Genomic DNA, 21,009 nt, shown 5'->3' with positions numbered 1-21,009 from the left:
CCTCAACGTTAGGCAGAGAAATGAGGTGAGCAGCAGAAAATACCCCAGAAGTGCCCAGGCAGAGACCTGGGTGCAGGATGGGCTGAGGGTTGGGTTGTTGGTTTATTTTTGGGGGTTTTTTGAACAGTTTTGGCCAAACGAGCCGAGTCACGTCAGCGGGGTGGAGAGCACGAGATTCAGAGGTGGGGAAGGGGAAAGCGAGGCTGAACGTTAACGTTGGTAAGGGAGAAAGGGGAAAACAGTCTCAAAAATAGGTCACCTGCTCTTCTGAGGGTCTGAGCGAGAAACGAGGGCGAGATCCCCGCTCTGCCTCCCGACACCCACACGAGCAGGGAAAGATTGTTCTGCAGCTTCAGAGAGGTCCTGAGACAGCAAGAGCCCAAGTGCCCGTCGGTTTGGACACATCTGCTCTGCGGCTTTGCAGAACGGCGTGCCCACTCGCTAATCCTGACCTTCCTTTCCAACACGCTCGTCTCCGGGTAAGGACCAGCTCTGCAAGCCGACCTTTGGCTTGGGACAATGCTTGATCCCAAACTTTGATCTTGACTTGGACAGGTGCCTTAGCTTTGTTTTCCAGGGGGAGGCAGGAGCTGTTCTAACAAATCACTCCTGCCCTAAAAATCAAACCTGTCTGCACTTGGGCAGGGCTTTGTAGAGCTCAGCTAGCTCTGGTCAGCACTGAACAAGATCCCCAGGGAGGTGTCACAGCCCCAAGCCTGTCAACATTAAGAATCAATTGGCCGATGTCCTCAGACACACGGTGTGAGTTTTGGGGTTGTCCTGTGCAGCGACAGGAGTTGAACTCTGGGTCCCTTCCAGCTCAGGACACTCTATGAGACCCCGAGCTCACCTGCTGTCTCACACGGAAACAGGGGTTTTGGCACAGAGGACCCGTCTTTGTTGATCCCTCTCGTGTGCTTTGGAGCTTTGTAACCTCATCTGGGTGTTCCTGCTCCATGGGGGGATTGCACTGGATGAGCTTTCCAGGGCCCTTCAACCCCTGACACTCTGGGGTTCTGTGATTCCAAGAGCAAATACAAGAGCTGAGGAGACAGCAGGCACCCCACACCCTCATCCTCGAGGGGTGCTGGAAGGTGCCTGTTCACTAAAATAAACCTGAACCTTAACTCCAGTATTTAAAACGCTTATGAAGCGAAAAAAGCAGCTCTAGTGACCGGGACCAGCTCCCTGTGCGATCTGACTGATCAGCGTCTTCACTGTAACCTCGGTTCAAACCCAACTACTATGGAATTGCACTTGGTGATTGTCTTGTTACACTTATAATTTGTTTTTTTTTGTCCTTCCTAAAACTAGATTTACTTCCTGTACAAACTTGGCTTGAAATATAAACCACATAAAGTTCCCATTGAAAATAATGAGAATCCAGTATCAAAGATGAAGTCTCAAGAGAGACAGGGTTGGGGGGAGGAAGCCAAGGAGAGCAAGGGTGGGGGAAATGAAACACCGACAACAGAACGAGAGGAGGAGGAGAGCTGTGATAAGCTAGTCGCCCACATCGGAGTCCCGGTCACCGATGTGCCAGAGGATGTAAAAGCTGAAAGCGAGAAGACCCGTTCCAAACAGGTCCCCCAGCGCTGTCAAGTACGGGATGCAGTAGTTGTCAGGGTCGAGGTCCCTGCTCCAGATCCAGTGCACCATCCAGTCGGCAACGTACAGCAGGATGACAACCTGGGATGTGGGAAGGAAAGAGCTGCATCAGCCACAAATCCTGAGCTCTGCAAGCTCAGCCTAAGGACAGAGCTGGGGGTTGGTCAGCGCCACTGCTCCCCCAAGCAACAAAAACAGCACCAAGAGGAATTTGGGGAGTTTCAGAGGGGCCCTGGGCATCCAAATCCTTAACAGTCTCTGCCCGATCCTTCTTTAGCTTCACACGTAACCATCTAATTTAGGCTTAGAAAAATTAGGTGTAAATTTTACATCTCAATTTTTAGATCTAAACAGAACAAGCTCGAAGAGATACGGGGCAAAGAGGGGAGCTGGAAGCACACGAGATGCTTGGGAAGGGACAGCAGGGTCCGGCTTCCAGAAATAAAAGAGCAACTGCCCAGCACCTGAAACCACCAGGGCGATGTTCTCCCCATCCACTTCAGTGCAGCGAGAGGCTCGTGTTAATATTTGAAGACAAGAAAGCCACACGGGGTCTCTCTCAAGCCTTAGGTCTGGGACAAGGATGTGAAGAGTCCATAGGGCTGTTGCTAACAGCCGGTGTCCCCGGTGTTGGGAGGGGACACAGCGGAGCTCAGGACACAGCAGAGCTCAGGACACAGCAGAGCTCAGGACACAGCGGAGCTCAGGACACAGCGGCCAGTACAGGGTGGTCCCTCCGGTGCTCTCTCTTCGCCCCATTCTGAGCGCCCAAGCACCAGTTCACAACCTAAATTTAGCCCCGGGCTGACAGCTCGCTGCTCCGGCCCCTGATGGATGCTCTGACTCATTTCCTCGCGCTGCCTTCAGTTGTCGGGCTTAGGGGACGCTGAAACCAGGCCCAAGCGGAGGGGGCAGCACAGCTGGGCTTAAATCAGGAGCCCCACGGCGCAGAGCGGGGCAGGACACGAGCCACAGGGGCCCTGCAAATCCCACATCCCCTTTCCTTCAGCAGCAGCTTTTAAATTGCTAAAGCGCCTTTTATACGACGGATGAAGACACGAGTGGTAAACACTTCTGCTATCAGAGCGACTTAAAGTTTCAACACTTGTCAAGAATGGGAGGTAAGAAAAACGGTGTGTACAGGTATCAACAACGGAGGATTTATTCCGTTTGATACCAGCTCATTTGACAAATTCAATCTACTTGGCGTAACTCTCCCTAGCGCACAAATCTCTTGCCTAGCGACAGGCTGTAGCGCTGCACCCTCAAGCGGTGTATCTACAACTGGACAGGTCCCCAGTGCAGGTGACATCGCAGTGTCCCCTCACCCCCGAGGGTCCCCAGCCCCCGGCAGGGCTCCCACTTACCTGGAGAAGCGCAGCCATCATGTAGAAAACTATGAAGATCAGGGTGAGCGTGGTGTGGCCGCCTTGCAAGGAGCTGATGGTGTAAAGGAAGATCAAGTGCCCAGGCACCACCAGAAGCAAGAGCACGCGAGCGGAGCGAGAATTCACATCTGCAAGGAAACCCAGACAGAGCTCAGGCTTCAGGTGGGCTCGAACACACAGGACTCTGCAGCTTCCCCGGGGGACAAGGCGGCACAACGGCGGTTAAAGCACAAGCAGGGACCAGCACATCGGACCCTCATCCCCACGGGGCAGATTTAGGCTGGTTCAATGCCCTGAATGGCGCCCCATCTGTCAGGATGCCCAAGGACTCCTTGCACCAGCTTGGTAGGAAAGTTTAGTTCTGTCTCCGGAGCAAAAGCTGTTCCAGCTGCCAAAAGGACTCCTGTTTCACATCTGCCAGCACAGAGCTAAGAATTCCCTGTCAACACCGAATTTCCTCAGAGCTCTGTCTGCTCCTCGGTGGGCGATCTGCTTTCTAACAGGCCACCACATCAGAGACCTCTCGCCGCTCTTCGGGGACACCCTTGGCCCAAAGGCTGCAGCCTCTTTAGAAGCCTGGACACTAATAATCTCTGCGCTGAAGGGCAGGTTTGGGCTGTGCTCTGCCACAGTATCACAGCATGTTTGGGATTGGAAGGGCCCTGGAAAGCTCATCCAGTGCAATCCCCCCATGGAGCAGGAACACCCAGATGAGGTTACACAGGAAGGTGTCCAGGCGGGTTGGAATGTCTGCACAGAAGGAGACTCCACAACCCCTTGGGCAGCCTGGGCCAGGCTCTGACACCCTCACTGGGAACAAGTTGCTTCTCAGATTTAAGTGGAACCTCCTGTGTTCCAGTTTGAACCCATTGCCCCTTGTCCTGTCACTGGTTGTCACTGAGAAGAGCCTGGCTCCATCCTCATGGCACTCACCCTTTATATATTTATAAGCATTAATAAGGTCACCCCTCAGTCTCCTCTTCTCCAAACTAAAGAGCCCCAGCTCCCTCAGCCTTTCTTCATAAGGGAGATGCTCCACTCCCTTAATCATCTTTGTTGCCCTACGCTGGACCCTCTCCAGCAGTTCCTTGTCCTGCTGGAACTGAGGGGCACAACTGGACACAAGATTCCAGGTGTGGTCTCCCCAGGGCAGAGCAGAGGGGCAGGAGAACCTCTCTGACCTACTAACCACTCCCACAACTGTCACAAATAACTGAGCTTCCAGGAAGCCTCCAGAAGTGAGACACTTTCTGCAACTGCGATGCTTTCTCTAGCTGCAAAGCTTTCCAGAAATGCGAAGCTTTCTAAAGCTCTGTAAGCCCAGCAGAGCTGCAACGCTCCAGCAGCCCCAAGGTGGCTCTCAGGAGCCTGGACGTGTTTGGAAAAGGTGGAGAAAGTAGAGGATCTACAGTATACACAGTTAGGACATGGGACTTGAGGGCTGCGTCCTCCCGCACAGCAGCTTTGCAAAAGGTCTGAGCGTCTCTAGAGGGCAGAGCAGACCAGAGGACGGGCTGCACCGCGAGCTCACAGCTCGGAGCAGAATCCAGCCACCATTTCCCACGCCAGCGGTGCCACCGACAACTTTAACCAGCCACGGACAAGCTGAACCAGCAAATGCCGCTGGCACGAGTCAATACGCTAATATTTCAACACCCAGCTTAGATACCTGAGCCGAAGAAGGTGCTGCAAGGGCTGGGGCACTTGCGAGGGGCTGTTTCGGAGCTCTCTCCAGGCATCCCGCTCATGTGCAGGTACGTGGAGATGCGACTCGCCTGCACCGCCACCAGGTTGCCACCCACACCTGCGGATACGGAGAGAAGCAGGAAAATGACGTCTCCAACACTCCAAAGAGCCGTTTCCAACAGCCGGCGGATCTGGAGCTGCCAGCTGCCGGAATAATGTGGGACGGTCTATTTTTGACCCGAATTCCACTTTTGCAGGATGTAAAGAGCTGAGACAAAGCACAGTGTTCTACAGCTTCCCCTCAGTAAAACAGATGCAGTTCCATCACTGCCGCTGTGACGGGAAGAAATATGTGAAACTGAAAAATGACAAGTCAGCCGCCAAAACAGATACAGGAAGTTATTTCTATTATATAGAACATATCTGTACTTTTTATATAGAACATATCTGTACTTTTTATATAGAACATATCTGTACTTTTTATATAGAACATATCTGTACTTTTTATATAGAACACATCTATAGCTTTTATATAGAACACATCTATAGCTTTTATATAGAACATATCTATAGCTTTTATATAGAACACATCTATAGCTTTTATATAGAACATATCTATAGCTTTTATATAGAACATATCTGTACTTTTTATATAGAACATATCTGTACTTTTTATATAGAACATATCTATAGCTTTTATATAGAACATATCTATAGCTTTTATATAGAACACATCTATAGCTTTTATATAGAACACATCTATAGCTTTTATATAGAACACATCTATAGCTTTTATATAGAACATATCTGTACTTTTTATATAGAACATATCTGTACTTTTTATATAGAACATATCTATAGCTTTTATATAGAACATATCTATAGCTTTTATATAGAACACATCTGTAGCTTTTATATAGAACACATCTATAGCTTTTATATAGAACATATCTGTACTTTTTATATAGAACATATCTATAGCTTTTATATAGAACATATCTATAGCTTTTATATAGAACACATCTGTACTTTTTATATAGAACATATCTATAGCTTTTATATAGAACATATCTATAGCTTTTATATAGAACACATCTGTACTTTTTATATAGAACATATCTATAGCTTTTATATAGAACATATCTATAGCTTTTATATAGAACATATCTGTACTTTTAATATAGAACATATCTATACTTTTTATATAGAACATATCTGTACTTTTTATATAGAACATATCTGTACTTTTTATATAGAACATATCTGTACTTTTTATATAGAACATATCTGTAGCTTTTATATAGAACATATCTGTACTTTTTATATAGAACATATCTATACTTTTTATATAGAACATATCTGTACTTTTTATATAGAACATATCTGTACTTTTTATATAGAACATATCTGTAGCTTTTATATAGAACATATCTGTACTTTTTATATAGAACATATCTGTACTTTTTATATAGAACACATCTGTAGCTTTTATATAGAACATATCTGTACTTTTTATATAGAACATATCTGTACTTTTTATATAGAACATATCTGTACTTTTTATATAGAACATATCTATATAGAATATATCTATAGTTCTTATATAGAATATATCTATTATTTTTGCATGAAGCACAATGCAACTGTGGAACCCATTAGTGCAGGATGCACTGGTGCAGAATTAGCTCTGTGATTGCAAAAAGTCATGAATATAAGAGTTTCCTTGGGTCACCAGGCAAAAGGGAGGACAAAGCTTTATACCAGGAACGATTATATTTCCTGACTCTTGAGTTGCAAATCCAAATCTTTATGTCACCAGGTGGCACAAGGCACATATTTTGGGAGATGGAGGTGTCTCACCAGCCAGGAGGAATCAGGAAATGAAGAGTTTTTGTTGGGTCCCTGGAAAACGTGTCGTTTAGACAACAGCCTCTCAGGCTATGCTGTGGAAAGCTTGGGTCTAACCACCCAATCCAAAGGAAATTAATTAGTCTCTTTAATCTGCCCAAAATAGGCACACGGGGCGACTTCACCCTCTGCCAAGAGTCTCCAAGAGCTGCAAAGCCAGAGCGGAAAGGAACTCACCGTTAATAACCGGCGTGAAGACAGCCATCCCAGCAAAGTTTGGATTCGTGACCATTTTGTCCAAAATTAAGCCCCCAATACTGCAGAAGGAAGATTGAAGAGGTCAGTGCTGAAAGCTCAGAGCACTGGGGGTTCCCTCTGCTGCGGCATGTGCACCCAAGGGTGACACAGACACCGACTGGCACACACCTATGGTTGTTGCACGTGATTTCAAGCCTCAACATGTGACAGCAGAAGACAGTTTTAGCAGGGTCTGTTCTCATCGCTGCCAAAAAACATCAAAGACTAAATCCCCTAAGGTACAGTTTGTGGCAATGCAGTAATTAAAAGCAATCCTGCCCTTCCGAGGGCAGAGAGGGCTCCTGTGCACAACACTGCTAAACAGGATCTGTGTTTACTCCACGGCCATGCCAGAATCTCCCTGTGCAGCAGCTGGGACTGTGCTGGACTCCAGCAGGCAGGTGCTTAATCACTCCTGTGCCTCAGGACATAGAAAACACAAAATAACCCCCCATTTACTGGCAGTCTGGGACTGCGGAAGCCGACGTTTGGTCCTGTGTTGTTCCAGAATCTCCCAAGGGCTAAGAGGTTGAAAGGGCTTGGGGAAAGGGTTTGTTGTCTGCCTGTGTTTGGGGAAGAGGGGTTGAATTCCCCCGTGCCTCCCTACCTGCTAATTCCCATGGCCATAACGACCGGATGCCAGCCAGAGTACAGCACCTCCCGGGTTGCTTCGTTCCTCTTGGTGATGACGACCCAGATGGGCAGCACAGCTGCGAAGCAGACGCACACCAAAGGATTCACGTAGGTTTTGATGTCTGAGGTGGAAACAAGCAGAAACAAGAGATGAAGGACACGTTCCCGCTGTGGGGAGGTGAGGTGCTACATCACCTGAGCTCATCAAACCTGTCTGCACACTGCTGTCCCCCTCCGGAGCCAGAAACTCCAGCAAACCAGAGCGGGCCACCCTCAAATCTGCACGACACAGCGTTTCCTTCTCTTGGTGTACTCACAAAAGCTTTATCGACCGATCCAAGTGAGATCTCTTCCGTTTCTAACTGCTCATTCCCACTTCCCACTCTTGGGCAAGATCTCCCGGTGCTGCTTCACCTTTGGCTGAACCTGGCTGAGTCACGTCCCCGCGTCCCAGCTGCCGGGAAGGAAGGTGGAGGGGAGGAGGAGGAAATCGAGAGCCCTACAGCTGCAGCTCTGCCCGCAGCATCCCCAGCTGGTGCGGACAGCACCAACGGTTAAATCCACAGCTGCCTTTTCACAGAATCACAGAACCGACTGGGCTGGAAAAGACCTCAGAGATCATCCAGTCCAACCCTTGGTCCAACTCCAGTCCGTTTACTAGATCATGGCACTAAGCGCCATGTCCAATCTCAGCTTAAAAACCTCCAGGGACGGCGAGTCCAGCACCTCCCTGGGCAGCCATTCCAATGCCTGACCACTCTCTCTGTAAAGAATTTCTTTCTAATCTCCAGCCTAAACTTCCCCTGGCAGAGTTGAAGCCCATGGCCCCTTGTCCTATTGCTGATGCCTGGGAGAAGAGACCAATCCCACCTGGCTAGAACTGCCCTTCAGGTAGTTCTAGAGAGTGCTGAGCTCAGCTCTGAGCCTCCTCTTCTCCAGACTGAACAAGCCCAGCTCCCTCAGCCTCTCCCTATAGGGCTTGTGTTCAAGTCCCTTCACTAGTCGTGTTTTCCCACTGCTTTAGCCACAGTCAAGCCCCTGGCGCTTGGAAGGGAGACAATCTCCCCCTTGTCACTTTACCTGGTGAGAAGGAAGTATGTGCATCACTGACAAGACTGTCTGCAGCTACAAGGCTGTAAGAAGGTCCGTTTGCTCCCCTTATCAGTTCTGACTAGGTCACACTAACTGAGGAAGCTTCGAGGCCAGGCATCCTATACACCCCAGAACGGGACGGGTAAAGGAAGAGGGTGAAATGAGAGGGAGACGCAGCAGCACGTGGAAGGACCAGGCAGAGACAAAGGCCTCTTGTTGCTCCTCACCCATCTCTTTGTACAAGCCCCAGCTGATTCCCGAAAGCAGAGCCAGGGTGACGAGATCCCCCAGGCTGGCGGCGATTGGCGTGGAGACGTTATCGGGGTTGATCCCCATCTTCCTGGATCCGACGATGACCCCGATCATAATCAAGCCTACAAAAAGAGGAGGAAAACAGGATGAGGCCAAGGGGAGCCCAGAACTTCAGGAAGAATCATTGGATCATTTCAGTTGGAAGAGCCACTCAGGATCATCGAGTCCAACCATAACCCAACTCTAGCGCTAACATATGTCCCCAAGAACCTCGTCTAAACACCTTTTAAACCCCTCCAGGGATGGTGACTCCAGCACTGCCCTGGGCAGCCTGTTCCAATGCCCCACAGCCCTTTGGGGAAGAAATTGTTCCCAGATCCAACCTCAGCCTCCCCTGGTGCAACTTGAGGCCTGGAGGGTGCGCAGGGTCTGTTTCTCACCCAGAACAAGGGAAGCGATGAACGCAGTAGCCACACTGCTGGCACAAAGCAGCATAGCATGGACAAAGTTGAAATGCCCGTTCGAGATCCAACCGAACACCACAGCTGTGATTGCGGCCAGGAAGCCAACCACAGTAGCCTGGACCTGAAAATAAAAACCAGTTGGTTACCAAGAGAGAGCAAAATGGTCACTTGTCACAGTTGGGTTTGCACCAACTACCAACATTTCTTTCACATTAACTTACCTGTATCAGAGCCATGTTCCCCGTTATCAGCCTCCAGAGGTCTTTGGGTGTATCCATTTGGCCAATATTAGCCTGCAAGAGGACACCGCAACATCATTAAAAACTGATAGTGTTTTGCACTTGTGACAGTCAAACCCGTGCAAGTTTGTACCAGGAGTAGGAAAGACTAATGACCTCAAATCCTTAACTCTTAGAGGAAAGCAATTCAGTAGAAAAGGTATGTCTGTGTGTCCAGCTGGGGCGCAGCTCTGCGGTAACAGAACCATAGAATGTCAGGGACTGGAAGGGCCCTGGAAAGCTCATCCAGTGCAATCCCCCCATGGAGCAGGAACACCCAGATGAGGTTACACAGGAAGGTGTCCAGGCGGGTTGGAATGTCTGCACAGAAGGAGACTCCACAACCCCCCTGGGCAGCCTGGGCCAGGCTCTGACACCCTCACCCCCAACAAGTTGCTTCTCAAATGTAAGTGGAACCTCCTGTGTTCCAGTTTGAACCCATTGCCCCTTGTCCTGTCACTGGTTGTCACCAGAAGAGCCTGGCTCCATCCTCCTGACACTGCCTCTTTCCATATTGATCCCCAGGAATGAGTCCCCCCTCAGTGTCCTCTTGTCCAGCTCCAGAGCCCCAGCTCCCTCAGCCTTTCCTCACACGGGAGATGCTCCACTCCCTGCAGCATCTTGGTGGCTGCGCTGGACTCTCTGCAGCAGTTCCCTGTCCTGCTGGCACTGAGGGGCCACAACTGGACACAAGATTCCAGGTGTGGTCTCCCCAGGGCAGAGCAGAGGGGCAGGAGAACCTCTCTGACCTACTGACCACCCCCTTCTAACCCACCCCAGGTCCCATTGGCTTCCTGGCCACAAGGGCCCAGTGCTGGCTCATGGTCACCCTGCTGTCCCCAGGACCCCCAGGTCCCTTTCCCCTACACTGCTCTCTAATAGGTCATTCCCCAACTTACACTGGAACCTGGGGTTGTTCCTGCCCAGATTCAAGACTCTACACTTGCCCTTGTTATATTTCATTAAATTTCTCCCTGCCCAGCTCTCCAGCCTGTCCAGGTCTCTGATGGCAGCACAGCTTCCAGTGTCACTCTGTGACCATCACTCAGGCCTTACACCCCAGGGAACTAAAGCGCCTCTGGCAAGTTACTCTGGTCTTGCACTCCAGAACACCGAAGCCAGTGCCAGTTTTAGCTTCAGCACCTTCTCCTTCCCAGCTGCAGGAACAGGCCGATGCTCTCCTACGAACCAGACCTGCTACAGAAGGGGTTTTGAAGGGAGCGCAAAGAGGAATCGACATCAACAGACCGTGTGATGAAAACCTTGCAAAAGCCACGAGATGCACTTTGTCCCGCGCGGAGTCACGCAACGCTGCTCGTTGAATTTACCCCGCTGGCGGGCGAGCCGAGCCTGGCTCAGGCACAGCTGGGTCACGCTGCCCCTCGGGAGGGAAACGGGGTGTCAGCTCTCCATGCGCCCCGCTCCCATACGGACCAAGGCCAGGGCAGCATCACATGCGTGGGGAAAGTTGGCAGCAAAACCAGCTGTTTCGGTTAAAAGCTGAGTAAACAAGGCTAATGCCACGTGGAGACCTACCGAGGAGCGGGAAGCGGCGGCACACGGGTCACCCGGCGCCGCCACGGGAGATGCTGATCACGCTAACCAGAACAGTCGGAAAGTTGCTTTAATTCTTTGGCGTACGGTGCAAAATAACCCAGCAGAATAACCCAGTGCAATCAGCGCAGGTTGCTGGTTATTGCAGAGCATGGGGGTTCTGCACTTCCCTACCACCTTCTAGGTCATGGAAAGAATGGACAGGTAGAGGGTATAAGCTTATATCCAATCTATCACAACACGAAGAGGAAACAAGTTTGTCGCTATGAAAGCGTAAGGGAGCAATGTGAAGCGGTAAATGTGTGTTGGTGTTACCGGCTGACAGGGTGAAACTCAAACTTGTGCTCAACAACACAGCAGCAGTTTGTGCCTCTCAGGTTTCCTTGCTGGGGTGATCAATTAATCCTTCTGCTCCCCTTGAGAGAACTATCAGCTCATTTCAACCAGCACTGAGACGCGTCTGTCTCTGGAGTGAATGGATTCCAGTCGGTTTAGTGGAAAGGAGGAAAGACTAGAGAAAAATCAACAAATTGACTAGGGTAGCACTGAGCGCACCCAGCACAGGGATTTGAGCTCTATATGAAGCCTGACCTTAACATTCCAGCCACACGGCAATTAGGTTGGGATTAACATAACCTAGCTGTAGTCACTGGCAACGGGATTTTAATCCTTTAACTAATGGGAGAGTTTGGCTGCTTAATTGTGAAAGGAATTTCTGAGGTGCCTTAATGCAGCTCTAATTAGAAACCCACGGTCTGAGAACGCACCCCAGGCTGCTATGCAGCGACCCAGGGGGAGCGCCCCCCGCAAACCCGCCCGTGGGTCCCTGCGCCGATGGAAGAGCAGGGCAGGGGGCAAAACCAAGAGGGAAAAACCCTGTCCCACCACGCAGAGCTGTGAGGACACCAGCTGTGCCAGCTCCTGCTGCAGCCACCGATGAACACAGGGGACAGTTTTGCATCCTGCGGCTTTCTACACAGCAGCGTTTCTCTGCCAAGCTGCCCCAGTGCTGCCCCATTCCAGCCCCATAAGGGAAGAGGACGGAGAAAACGGAGGCCATAGAAACACCAGCCAGTATAAGCTGGCCAAGGCCGAGTGGGAGAACTCGTGTATGGGACAGCGAGGATCCTGACATGCTCCAAACAATGGAGAGCGAATAAAACAAAGGGATTTGTTTCCCAGAATGGAGGGGCAAACAAAGCTCAGCCTCTTGGCGTGTCCCTGCCAGCCCTGGCACTGGAGCACAGCTGGAGCAGGGGCAGCACGAAGCTTCTCAGCAGCTTTGTTCCCCCCCAGCAGCACAAGGACACCACAGCCCCAGCAGCACAGGGACACAGCCCCAGCAGCACAGGGACACAGCCCCAGCCCGGCGCTGGCCCGGTAGGGCTGGCACAGCCGTTCTCCAGGCAGCTCAGTGCTCGGCTCCTTCAGAGACTGAAGAGCGAGGGCTGGATCTGGTAATGCCGTGGTCAGCAGGAACGGGCAGGCAGGGGCTGGCGAGCGGAGGCCAAGCCAAGGGCCAGTCCGGGGAAACGCCGTTTGCCTTCCCGCTCCCCGGGAACAACCGCAGGCTCTCCAGAATGTGATACTCACATGCCGCAGGTTCAGCGGGTGAGAGGGAGGGGACAGGAGGGGCTGCAGGTGACAAAGGCTGGACGAGCAGCTCGGAACATTGGCTCTGCTGCCATCCAGGTACACACCCACAACCTCAGGGGCCAACAAGAAACCACTGAGGAGCAGAGAGTCACAGCCGGCATCACCTCATTGCTCAGGATGGAGGAACGAGAGCAGACCCAGGAGAGCGGACAGAATCACAGAATCCCAGAATGTCAGGGGTTGAACGGACCTGGAAAGCTCATCCAGTGCAATCCCCCCATGGAGCAGGAACACCCAGATGAGGTTACACAGGAAGGTGTCCAGGCGGGTTGGAATGTCTGCACAGAAGGAGACTCCACAACCCCCTGGGCAGCCTGGGCCAGGCTCTGCCACCCTCACTGGAAACAAGGTTCTTCTCAAATTTAAGTGGAACTTCCTGTGTTCCAGTTTGCACCCATTGCCCCTTGTCCTGTCTCTGGTTGTCACCAGCAGAGCCTGGCTCCATCCTCCTGACACTGCCCCTTTCCATATTGATCCCCAGGAATGAGTCCCCCCTCAGTGTCCTCTTGTCCAGCTCCAGAGCCCCAGCTCCCTCAGCCTTTCCTCACATGGGAGATGCTCCACTCCCTGCAGCATCTTTGTTGCCCTAAATTGCAGGTGGTGGATCCTTCTGGGGATACACAGAGACCTTTTCAACACTCTCCTTTCTCCCGCAGTGGCCAGCACGGCGATGCTGTGCGGAAGGCGGATGCTCAGAAGCAGCTCTGCCAGCCGCGGTTGCTGGACCGCCCAGGCCGTTCTCCATCCCTGCATCCCAGCAAGCACCTTCTGAGCAGCGACCGCAGGCCCATCAGCTCCTCTGCGCTGCCAAGGCTCTTGCCGCAAGGGCTCTTCTCCCAGCAATTCACAGCACGGAGCTAAAAGCTCGGCAGCAGGCAGCTGACACCTTGCAGATCTAAGATTCAAAGCTACGTGTACTCCCATTGTGGGAAACAGAGAAACCTCAGGCAGTCACTTGCTGTCACGCTCAAGCAGAAGATGCTCTGCAGAAGGATGGAGTATTATAATCCGTGCTAGAGAGGGTGTCGGCCTTTCCGCCGCCGCGCTCAGCTTCACAGACAGACTGCTGTGTTATAGAAACATTTAAACACAAAGCAACTCATTCACAGCTGGACTAACCCAGCACTGAGGAGCGAGCAGAGCCTGCCCCCATCCCTCACAGGGAGCTCACTGTTCCGCAGGGACCGGACTGAATTCAAGCACGAGAAATGCCCAGCCGTGCCTCTCCATCAACATCAAGAGGCTGTCAATCCACCTTCCAGCTCTCCCTGCGAGCTCCCCTGCGTTTTACCCTTCGCCGTTCAATTCTCATCTCCTGGCCCTCCTAAACCCGGCTTGTTTTAGCCTGTGCTCAGCTTCCTCGTGAAGAAAATCAGATGGAAGCACCTCAGATATTAAAGCGCGCCCATGAGCAGCCACGATGAGCAAGAAAACTGTCAGCAGAGCTTCGGGACTATTAAACCTGCAAACCTGATGGGTCTGGTGGGACTCCCTCCCGACTCCCTGGATACTCACAGCTGTCGACAGGCGAGACGCCAGAGTCATCTCCAGGTTCCCCTTCAGGCCCAGCAACGCAGGTACTAAGATAAATATCTCGGTCACGTATTTGAAGACGTCCCAGTGCTGCAAGATTAAAACAAACAAGACCATTAAGGAATAAAGAAACCTTTGCTTTGGACTGAGCATCTTACTTATCACTTACTTTGCATCCCAGCACCACCCGCACAGCCCTGAGCAGACAACTCGGTTCCCTTCTGCTGCCACACTCTGAATTTGGCAGCAATTTTACTGTTTCTAACATTCATGTAGTAGCGACAACATGTTCCTGCTAAGCTTAAAAAACAGATCTCAGCCTGCAACTTCCAGTTGAAAATCCCCCAAAGATTAGCCACTGGCAGAATGGTTATGCATGCAGAGGCCAAAATAGGGAAAGATGAAGAGACTTTGCCCAATACTTGCAGTTTTTGGCAGAACCAAGTACAAGTTTGGTTGGTCTTGGCTGAGAGCCATTCCCTACATGTGTGTCTTACAAAGCCATTTCAGAGCAGGGTATTGGTGCTCCAGCGCCACAAAGCAGCCCCCATGGCCTCCATTCCCCCTTCCTCACCTGGCACCTTCATTACTCAGGTATTTACTAATTACTCTGGCTCCAGAGGCCAGTCAGCCCACTTGGGCATGAGGCAGAAAAGGTAGCTGTGGTTATTTAGGAAAACAGACAAAGAGTAATTGCAGGGTGAGCAGCCTTAAATGAGAGCAACTGGCTCCTGTGAAAACACAAAACCACCCCAAACCACTCACAACCGTATTTTAAAATAAAGCCCTGCAAGCTACACAAACATCACAGCCCTGTATCTTATTTTCCATGGCCCCACTTCTTATTTTCATGAGTGCTTTGCAAGCAGCGTCCAAAATAGCCCCCGCTTCCCACCCTGCCGCACTCCTTAAAGGACACGGCATGGCTGGAATCCTGTTCTCACAAGCTGAAGGTGTTGACAGTCACGGCTCTTGCACTTTTCTTCGTGCAAACGTTACCTGCACCAGGCGCCGCCTCCCGCAGCGTCAGACCGCCAGGATCATTAGCCAACAGGACAGGTATTTCTTCCTAGAGCAAGAAACTATCGGCCAACACCTGAGAGCAAATACAAGTTGCTCTACCTGCATGACTAATCCCTTCCCGTGGGGCAGCACTTGAGGTATTTCTGTTTGTTTTTCCACCCTTTGTGCTGCTCGCCTGCAGCAGCGCACCCACACATTCCGCTGTCCTGTCGGCTCCTTCGTGACGCCGTGCACTTGAGAAACCATTGGGGAGAAAACGGCGCTCGCAGGGGTGCTTGAGATGGGTCAACTGGGGCCATTGTGCCTCTGTTTCCCAGTTGATAAAATCCCAGCTTGGTAGGACAAGCTCCCCGTGCTCTGCGGGTGCACAGACACAAGCTGCTCGGCTATGTCAGGCACAGCTACAGACTGTCCTGATGGGACAAACATCCCTCTCCCAGCCACAGCACCTGAGGATGAGGATGGAGCCAGGCTCTTCTGGGTGACAACCAGTGACAGGACAAGGGGCAATGGGTGCAAACTGGAACACAGGAGGTTCCACTTAAATTTGAGAAGCAACTTGTTCCCGGTGAGGGTGGCAGAGCCTGGCCCAGGCTGCCCAGGGGGTTGTGGAGTCTCCTTCTGTGCAGACATTCCAACCCGCCTGGACACCTTCCTGTGTAACCTCATCTGGGTGTTCCTGCTCCATGGGGGGATTGCACTGGATGAGTTTCGAGATCCCTTCCAACCCCTGACATTCTGCGGTTCTGTGAAACCACCGTGTCCCCGCAGCCCCCGCTCCAGCCACCCCAAGACTCGGGAGCCCTTTACACATGGGTGCTCGGGAAGGGACAACGCGAGCAGAGGGACATCCCAGCTCGCTGTTCACTGCTGGGCAGGAGACAGAACCCGTCGCAAACACTTCACCCAATGCAGTGGCACATCAGCCTGCGCTTCCTTTAAGGTCACATCCAGCAACAGGCGAGCTCAGCTCTCCTTGGTCTATTTTTAGGCAGGCATTACGATTATTTATCTCCTTGCTGTCCGGCTGAATCCTTCGCCATGGCTTCCCTCTAGTACCCCGAGCTCGATCAGCAAGCAACACGCTGCCGCTCCCCCACGGGACGCGCTGGGTGTCAGCAGCATCGCTTCACGAAAGGAACGTCAGCATTACTCAGCCCATGGGCTGGAAGTTGCTGCGCAAAACTTTCCTGGCTCGTTCTGCCTCCAGAGACCACGGGGGCAGGACCAGGCGACAGCTCCGTACAGCTCCCTCACCTTATCCCAACCCCGGCTTTGTAAATTCACCTTTAAAGGCAGCTGCGCTGCAAACCAGTGCCAGCAGCTGCAACCCTGAGCAAGACAGGGGTGCTCCCTGAGAAAGGGAAAATAAAAGCCATCTTCAGGGAATGAAAACAAGGAGGTTTCTGCAGACATCAGCAGCTTGCTCACTGCAAAGAGCAGGAGCCGTGGGGTCCTGCCAGCTTTCTTAATATAAGATGTTATACAACACCGGGCTATGGGCACTCAGCACATCTCAGGGCCTCCCCGGCTCCTGCGGAGAACAAAGCTCCCCCCAGAGATGGGGGTCCAAGGGGAGAACCAGAGTGTTTAGGGGAGACAAAAAGGGGCAACATAAGAGGAAATATAAACTGAAGTTCAGGACATCGAGCTGTTAAAGCCCCTTTACCCCAGTAACAGAAATACGCTGTTTTTCTACCGGGCCTGTGGTCCCTCTGAACACAGATCTACCCCGACAGCAGAGCCACGGAGCTCAGACAGAGATCGGACCCCGGCCCGATGGAGCTTCTGGATGAAACACCAAACCGCAGGTGCCGTTTTGCAGTTTCCTCCAGGCTCGCTGCCTTTCAGGAGCTCTGCCCTTGCACACAACAGGTATTTCCCAGGTAACAGCTGCGTCTCTGTCGCTCTCAGTCACTGTGTGTGATGTTAAGGGTGACAGGGGTCACGAGCGACGGCGCGACCCGATCGCAGCGGATGGTGATTCACGGCGGCTCGGTGGGGAGGGATGCGCTGCAGGTCGGGGCTGGGACAGCCTTGGGGTGGCTGCTTCGCTTCTCCCTCCGAAACACCACGGAACAATTGGCCCGGACAGCAGAGCTACAGCTCAGAGCCGCCCCGGGGTGCTGTCAAGAAACAAGCAGAATCCCTCCTCCATCCAAAACACCATCCATCCCATCCAAAGAACCGCCAGGGAGCAGACAAATCTGGAAAACAACTGGGGCTCTGCTGGGAGAGGGGACTGTGCCAATAGTCGGCTACTGGACACATCGCCTGGCGCAAAGGTCTCGCCGATCTCCATGGGAGCAGAGGCAAATTCTCCTTCCAAGAAGCAAATCCATCAGGACGCATTAACAGGACAGCATGGCCAGAGGCCAAGGCTGCTTGTTTTCACACTGGGGTGACCAATTAACAGCTGGATGATCAGTCCGTTCACCCAAAACGGAGGAAATTGAGCGTACGGCGCTCTCCGTCCATCGTGAACCCCACTCCACGTGCTCCCGTCCTTCCATCCAGGGCTCCGAGGCTCTGGGAAGCCGGTTATCAGGATCAGCTCCCCGGACCGCACATTCCCATCCCCCTTTTCCACCCCAAGGCGTTTAGACGCCTCATTTAATTGCAAGGCTTAAGGGAGTTAGAGGAGCTGGCAGGACAAGCTGAGGAGCCACACGCTGAGCCGCTGCGGGACAGAGGAGCTATGCAGCTTTATTTCTAACTATCATAAAAATAAAAGGTAGAATACAGCAGCACGCCGCAGCATTCACCCCGGCCAGAAGGGCTGCTCCTTCTCCAGGAAGGACTTTAGGCTGGGTTCAAATCACAGAGGCTCTGGGAAATTCCCAGAAGAGCCACACATGGGTTTACAGAGATATTGCAAAGGGAAACGCGTTTAAAACGGCTTTAAGAAAATTATTCCGGTAAATCTCCCCTGGATTAACGCAGCACAGGCAGCCTTTCCTGTTTTGAGTCACTTCACAGCTATCTCGAGAGGCTGCATCAGTGAGACCGTGGTGATGACCGGCACGCAAAGGCATGTGGGGAAATTGCATCAGGGACGAGAAAGGGGAGAAATGTTTGCTTGACCACCCACAGATACAAAACACGTGTGAGTTACTGGCACACAGCTCGTGTGGGGACGACGAGTGACGGGCATTTGAGTCTTTCTACGCCAATACTGAAAGGGCTTGTTTATCACACTTAAGCAAACAGAGGAGCTTCAAGCAGAGCATTTTTGGTTGACCGCAGCTCCAAAAGGGCCGCCTCCTCCATCCAAACAGCTTCATAAACCTCCGCTACATACATGATTGGGTTTTGTGCCTCGGTCACCGTTTTGGGTTGAGCATCGAGACAACAGCAGCTGATCTGCTGCCTGAAATCCTGCACTAGAGCTGCGGTCCCTGCGGTCACATTTATCACCTAAAACCTAAGTGAGACACACAGCCATCGGGTTCTTATCGTGTCATTTGTCACAGAGACCCAATGACATATCCTGTCTGGTAACACAGTTTTCACCCAGAGTAACAGGCAGCTCCCTGTCTGGCCTTTCCTAAGGCTCAGGAGGAACCACCGACTCAGCCCAGTCACTCTTGGCCACTTCAACAGTGTGAAAATGCAGCACAAGGGTCACTCGGTCGGGCTTCAAGCTCTGGAATGAGCCACCACACCAGTGTCCTGCACACAGCACGTCAGGAGCATCGGTGGGTTCAAACTGGAACACAAGAGGTTCCACTTAAATATGAGAAGAAACTGGTTCCCGGTGAGGGTGGCAGAGCCTGGCCCAGGCTGCCCAGGGGGTTGTGGAGTCTCCTTCTGTGCAGACATTCCAACCCGCCTGGACACCTTCCTGTGTAACCTCATCTGGGTGTTCCTGCTCCATGGGGAGATTGGACCGGATGAGTTTCAAGGTCCCTTCCAACCTCTGACATTCTGTGGTGCCGGCACACTGGAACAGCACAGCAAACACCGGAGATGGAAAAGGGACACAGAACCCATGGAATCAGTGATGGGAGCTGGGGTGTCTCCAGCCACCACCAGGGGAGCTTTATTTCAAGCTGTAACGCACGGAGGGGTCTCGGTTCCCAGGCAGGTGCTTCGGCCGCACGTGTCCCAGCCGCAGTCTCCTCCTCGGAGCCGGGCGCTGCGGCACAGCACTGCCCGCAACCTCTCCCTCTCCGCTCCAGACACCACTGAGGTCTCCCCCCGTCTCCCTTTACCCCAAACAGCATTCAAGGTATCAGGTCTCCTCTCCTCGCAGCTGCTATCTGCTGAACAAGCCTTGCCATTCGAGCCCCTCCTGGCTTGAGATCAAGCCCTGGTCTACATAAGCGGGATTCAAAGCCCAGAGCCAGGCCAGGGAAGCGTCAGTCCTACCTGCACGATGTCCAGCACCATTCCAGCAGCAACTGTCCCAAAGCCTGCCAGCAGGAACGGAAAGAGGACCTGCAGCCCGATGGAAAAGGAGGTCTCCTTGAGCGGCGAGGCTGGCTCAGGACCTCGGTCTGTGCTGGTGTCATCGCTTTCGTTGCTTTGGCTGCCGTTTTCCAGCAGGGCGTCTTCTTCTCGCACTCCTTTCGCATTGGCATGAGACTCCAGCACCACCACTTCTACCCCATCTCCATTAGGTCCCCGGAAATCTGGGGGGTCCAGCTGTCCCCGGTCCGGACTGGTGAGACAGTCCATGGGCACGATGGGCAGCACAGCCCCGTTGCCCTGGTGGGTCTCCTTCTGCTCTGGTTTGGAAGACATGCTGCAGAGCGGCTCTCCTGACCCTTGGCTTGGTGGACCTACAGCCAGCAGCTGTTCCAGAAGAGATCTTCTGCCAGGAGCTTGTACAAATGGCCTTTCCGGCATCTAGAGGCGACCTCTCCTACCCCCGCTCGCCTGCCTTTGAATGCAGAGCCTGCTCCTGCACCAGAGATCCCCATCAAGCAAAGTCCAGGAATGGGGGACACCGAGCACTGAGCAGGGAACACCGCAAGGACTGGGAGCTGCAGCAAATTCACTCTAGTTCTCCTCCTCTCCAACGCTGTTCGGCAGCCAAACTTGTTGTCTTTGAGGTGTGGCGCTTTAGCGCATCTTTCTTCAGGTCTTTTTCCCGCTGTGATGGGGCAACCCAAGAGAAAAACAGATGAAGTAAAGACCACTGAATAACACAGACGCTTGAATGGATGAGAAAGAAAAGAGTAGGTATGAGAAGTACTGGCTTTTAGAGATGATACAATCCAGAAAAGCTCTTCTTACTACCAGGGCTTGGTTGCTTTCTCCAGTAGCACCGTCCCTCTGCAGAATTTGAGCCTGAAGGCTCCTGGGGCTTTTGCTCCGTTTCGTGCTCCCTGCCAAAACAGCCTGTGAGCTCCAAGTGTCACTGCCGTCCTCTTCCAGAAGAATTTCTCACCTTCCAGCACGAGGTGAAGGGAGTTCTTATTTAAAGTAACAGCAGGCTCCCCGTTGAGGTTACTCTCCGAGCTGAGCAGGCTGTAGGGTGGGAGCTGGCATCTGGACAGCTTCGCAGCCAACGTCACGCTCGGAGAACTCGTCTTTCACCTGAAATACGTGGGAGGAAAACGGATATTCTATTGGGTGTCGTGGCAGTCGGTATAACGGCTCATTCATCTGCGCGTTTCCCTTGCACGTACATTGAATGCTGCGCTATCCCCTCGACTCTAAACCTCCTTTCACAGCCCTTCGGGGGCTGTG

General features: G+C 52.2%; 1 protein-coding gene across 1 annotated transcript; it reads right to left on the bottom strand.

Annotated features, from left to right (window-relative positions):
• Positions 1-1,503: 1,503 nt before the first annotated feature.
• Positions 1,504-20,058, bottom strand: SLC41A1 (solute carrier family 41 member 1; the record flags this gene model as incomplete). Its single annotated transcript, XM_080358136.1, has 10 exons — positions 1,504-1,689; positions 2,976-3,124; positions 4,666-4,800; positions 6,768-6,847; positions 7,435-7,582; positions 8,780-8,926; positions 9,245-9,389; positions 9,490-9,561; positions 14,272-14,379; positions 19,684-20,058. 10 exons carry the CDS (start codon positions 20,056-20,058, stop codon positions 1,504-1,506), a joined length of 1,545 nt encoding a protein of 514 aa, XP_080214262.1.
• Between the last annotated feature and the right edge of the window lie 951 nt (positions 20,059-21,009).

Source organism: Nesoenas mayeri, assembly GCF_963082525.1.
Source record: "Nesoenas mayeri genome assembly, chromosome: 23".
Lineage (NCBI taxonomy): Eukaryota > Metazoa > Chordata > Aves > Columbiformes > Columbidae > Nesoenas > Nesoenas mayeri.
This window is presented reverse-complemented; position numbering and strand designations above follow the sequence as displayed.